The sequence below is a fragment of the Gossypium hirsutum genome, chromosome D06 (assembly GCF_007990345.1).
Source record: "Gossypium hirsutum isolate 1008001.06 chromosome D06, Gossypium_hirsutum_v2.1, whole genome shotgun sequence".
Taxonomy (NCBI): domain Eukaryota; kingdom Viridiplantae; phylum Streptophyta; class Magnoliopsida; order Malvales; family Malvaceae; genus Gossypium; species Gossypium hirsutum.
In genome coordinates, this window is record NC_053442.1 from 28533954 (window position 1) to 28538217 (window position 4264).

The 4264-nt window shown below is 41.3% G+C and overlaps 1 protein-coding gene across 1 annotated transcript; it reads left to right on the top strand.

The window, feature by feature from the left end:
• The first annotated feature begins 836 nt into the window (after positions 1 to 836).
• Positions 837 to 3146, top strand: LOC107900182 (uncharacterized). Its single transcript, XM_016825876.2, has 5 exons — positions 837 to 999; positions 1378 to 1557; positions 1657 to 2126; positions 2285 to 2423; positions 2776 to 3146. The coding sequence occupies exons 1-5, from the start codon at positions 837 to 839 to the stop codon at positions 3144 to 3146; spliced, it is 1323 nt and encodes a 440-aa protein (XP_016681365.1).
• Positions 3147 to 4264: the final 1118 nt, after the last annotated feature.

The following is a 4264-nucleotide window of genomic DNA, read 5'->3' on the forward strand; positions in this document are numbered from 1 at the left end:
GAGAACCCGGCGACGTTGGAATTAAATTCCACAGAATTTTGGGTACAAGTTCATGATTTGCCTCCAGGTTTGATGTCTGAACAGTAGGCAAAACAGTTAGGGAATTTTTGTGGAGGATTTATTGAGTATGACTCTGCTACCCTGGTTTCGGGTTCTAAGAAGTATATGCGTGTTCGGGTCTGTTTGGATGTGGCTGCTCCACTGAGACGGAGGAAGAAAATTCAATTTGGGACGACTATGACTGCTTATGCTCGCTTTAAGTATGAAAAACTAAGCCTATTTTGCTTTATATGTGGAAAACTAGGGCATGGGAAGAGTTTCTGCCCTCTGAGACTAAGAATTGAGCCTTCGAAAATTGTTTTTGGTTGGGATTTATCATTGCGTGTAGTGGTGGGTCGTAGGAATGTGGAGGTGAGTAGATGGTTGCGTGAAGCTAATGGTTCACAGCATTTTGCAGAAAAATTACAGACGGTTGCTGGTGAGCAATACAATTGGCATAAATGGGGAGAAGAGGATTTAGCTATCAATGGATTCGAGAAGGGGCCCATGGATATGGTGTTGGAGGAGGAAAATGATGCTGTAGCGTTGGTAGAAGGGAAGAAGCGACAAAGGGTGGTGGAAAAACCAGTGGCTTTTTTGGGATCAAAGGAAGGCTCAAGGTCTATGTACTTATCGGCTAGCTCTGGTGACCAGAGCAGCCGGGATCAATGAAAATACTAAGTTGGAATGTTCGTGGTTTGGGAAGACCACGAACAGTAAAGAGGCTTAGGAATAAATTAAGGGCCATTAATCCCCAAATTTTGTTTCTTGTGGAGACAAAATTAAGTTCTAGGAAGATGGAGTTAGTCAGACAGAAGTGTGGCTTTGCGAATGGGATCGATATTGGAGCTATTGGCTCTAAAGGTGGTTTACCTCTGGGTTGGAATGGAAATGCATTGATTAAGCTTAGGAGTTTCTCCTCTTTCCATATTGATGTTGAGGTTCATGATTTGGAGGGTGGTAATTGTTTGAGACTAACTGGGTTTTATGGGAATCTAGATGAATGAAGTAGAGTTGCTTCATGGAATCTACTTCGACAATTGAGCAATGAGTAAGAAATTCCTTGGGTTGTTTTGGGGGATTTCAATGAAATCACTAAGTCATTTGAAAAGAAAGGGGACCGTCTTAGATCAGAATGCCAGATGAAGGACTTTCGTGCGACCTTAGAAGATTGTGGTCTCAATGACTTAGGTTTTATTGGAAGGTGGTTCACATGGGAAAGAGGTAGATTTGCTGCTACGAACATACGTGAACGTCTGGATCGGGGAGTTGCTATGCTGGGTTGGGTAAGTATTTTCCCATATTACCAACTTGAACATTTGTGTCATTCTTTTTCAGATCATTGCCCCATTCTTCTTGACACTATAAGGGCGAGGTGGAAAGTTCGGAGTAGCAGTAGCGAAGCTAAGACCTTTCAATTTGAAGCTAAGTGGTGTTTGGATAGTTCATTTGAGGGAAGGGTTAGAAGATGGTGGGGGGATACATCTGGTTGTGTTCCGAACAAGTTGGAGAGAATTGGTCTCCAAATGAAAAAGTAGAGTAAGTCAAGGGATAGTGAGGAGAAGAAGACTCGTGTGGATCTAGAAGAAAAACTGAACAGTCTTTATCATTGGGAAGTTACTGACGAGACCCTTGAGGAAATTATGGAGGCTCAGCAAGGGCTTAATTTGGAAGCAGATAAAGAAGAAATATATTGGGAGCAAAGAGCCCGTGTCAACTGGTTGAAGAATGGTGACCGAAATACTAAGTACTTCTATACGGTTGCGGTACAACGCCACCTTCGTGGTAAAATTTCTGCATTAGAAGATAAGAATGGCAAACAAGTTTATTCTAATCCTGAGTTTATCAAGATAGCTTCAGATTATTTTGGTAAGCTGTTTTCTGCATCAAAAATAAGATCGGATGAACATCTTTTTGGACTAGTAGAGAAGCGGGTTACTGATAGCATGAATGCTAGATTGGTACAACAATTCACTGAGACGGATGTTGCTACTGCCGTTCAATCAATGGCCCCGTTGAAAGCTCCTGGGGTTGATGGATTTCCAGTTATCTTTTTTCAACGATACTGGCATATTATTGGTAAAGAGGTTTCAAAGTACTGCTTATCTCTATTGCATGGTCAGACTGAAATTGGTGATATTAATAAAATGCGTATTACATTAATTCCCAAAGTGGACAAGCCTAAGAATATGTCCCAATTTAGGCCTATAAGCTTTGTACCGTTATCTATAAAATTGTGGCGAAGGTCTTGGTGGGTCGAATGAGAGATGCTTTGGGGTATGGTATCAATGAAGCTCAAGGAGCTTTTATTCTCGGAAGGCTTATCTTGGATAACGTGTTGATTGCTTATGAACTCCTCCATTCACTCAAAATGAAGAGAAGAGGTAAGAAAGGGAATTTTGCTCTTAAGCTTGATATGAGTAAAGCCTATGATCGTGTTGAATGAGATTTTCTGGCTAGTATGATGAAGCATCTAGGCTTTCATGTTGATTGGATTGTGCTTGTTATGAGGTGTGTTTGTTCTGTTTCTTATTCAATTAGCCTCAATGGAGTAAACGGTAATTGGTTTTCCCCCTCAAGAGGGCTAAGACAGGGTGATCCTCTTAGCCCATACCTTTTTCTGATTTGTGCTGAGGGATTTTCTACACTTTTACAAGAAGCGAAACAAACGGGTCGAATGATGGGTGCATCTATTAGTAGGGAGCAGTTAACTCTTAATCATTTGTTTTTTTGCAGATGATTGCATCCTCTTTGGTGATGCTTCGTGTAGTGGGGCAAGAGTGGTTCAGGATATAATTAAGGAGTATGAAGTTGTTTCAGGACAGCGAGTGAACTTTGATAAGTCTCTTATTTATTTTGGGGCAAATGTTAATTCTGATGTAAGAATTGCTATTGTTAACCAGTTAGGAGTTCGGGAGGCTGAGAACCCGGAGAATTATTTGGGCTTGCCTATGATGGTAGGCCGGAGGAAATTGTGGGCTTTTGCTAATTTTGAGGATCGACTCAGAAAACGTGTGGAAGGTTGGAGGTCACGCTATTTGTCTATGGGAGGGAAAGAGGTGTTCATCAAATCGGTACTTCAAGCTGCTGCAATTTATGCTATGTAATGCTTCTTATTGCCCAAATCATTGTGCCGTAAGCTCGAAGGAATTATGAACAGATTTTGGTGGACAAATAATAAGTCATCGAAAGGTATACACTGGAGTAGTTAGGAGATGCTTTGCAAACCGAAGTGTTTTGGGGGGTTGGGCTTTAAAAATTTGTTCTTATTTAATAAAGCCCTTTTAGCTAAACAGGTTTGGCGTATTTTTGATCATCCTCACTGTTTGTTAGCCAAAGTTTTTAAAGCCCGATATTTTCTGTCTTCTGATATTTTTTCAACGAAAATTGGATCTTACCCTCGTTTACCTGGAGAAGTCTCTGTAATGTTCGTGAGGTAGTCAGGGATGGGGTGCTATGGCGGGTTGGGAAGGGTGATCGCATCAATTGCTGGAATGATCCTTGGTTACCTGGAAGAGAGAACAATCGTATTTCAGTGTAGATGATCAGGCCTAATTGGACTACTGTCAATCAGCTAATCAACAAGGACACAAATACCTGGGATAGGGAGCTGGTTTATGATTTGGTGGATGAGAGTACAACGGAACGTATCTTCACTATCCCCATCTCTGGAGGCGGTCAGGAGGATAGGTTGGTTTGGAAACATGAGGGTTCTGGGGAATACTCTGTCAAGAGTGGATATCGGGTTCTTAATTCTGACTACTTACCTGATCCTAAATACAAATCCTCTTATGGTGTGGAATACAAGGTATTTTACAATGCATTATGGTCTTTAAACATCCCAGGGAAAATTAAAATACATATTTGGAGGTTGGTGAATAACTTGGTGCCTCATTTTAGTAATTTGGCGAGGAGGTCCTTGTGTGCAGCAGCATCGTGTCCACTGTGTAAGGAAGAGCTGGAAGATATTGATCACTTGTTGTGGTCATGTCGTATTTTGCAGCAGGTGTGGGCGTTGTTACATGTGCAGATTCCTCCTTTCGATGATTCAATGGGACGCACGCTCCGTTTTGTCAAGATGTTTTCTACCGCTGAGGAACAACAAAAACAATTAATTGTGATTTCCATTTGGAGTCTTTGGTTCTATAGAAACAAACTTATCCATGAAGGGGTTATTTTTTCGATGCAGGAGGCATTAGGGTTTATTCAGGGATATGTGCACAAC

Excerpts from the sequence above, each read along its gene's own strand:
- LOC107900182 (XM_016825876.2), top strand. The coding sequence starts at position 837 with ATGGAGTTAGTCAGACAGAAGTGTGGCTTTGCGAATGGGATCGATATT. Across the intron at positions 2,127-2,284 it reads GGCATATTATTGGTAAAGAG|GTCTTGGTGGGTCGAATGAG; the intron begins GTTTCAAAGTAC and ends ATTGTGGCGAAG. Across the intron at positions 2,424-2,775 it reads ACTCAAAATGAAGAGAAGAG|ATGATTGCATCCTCTTTGGT; the intron begins GTAAGAAAGGGA and ends GTTTTTTTGCAG.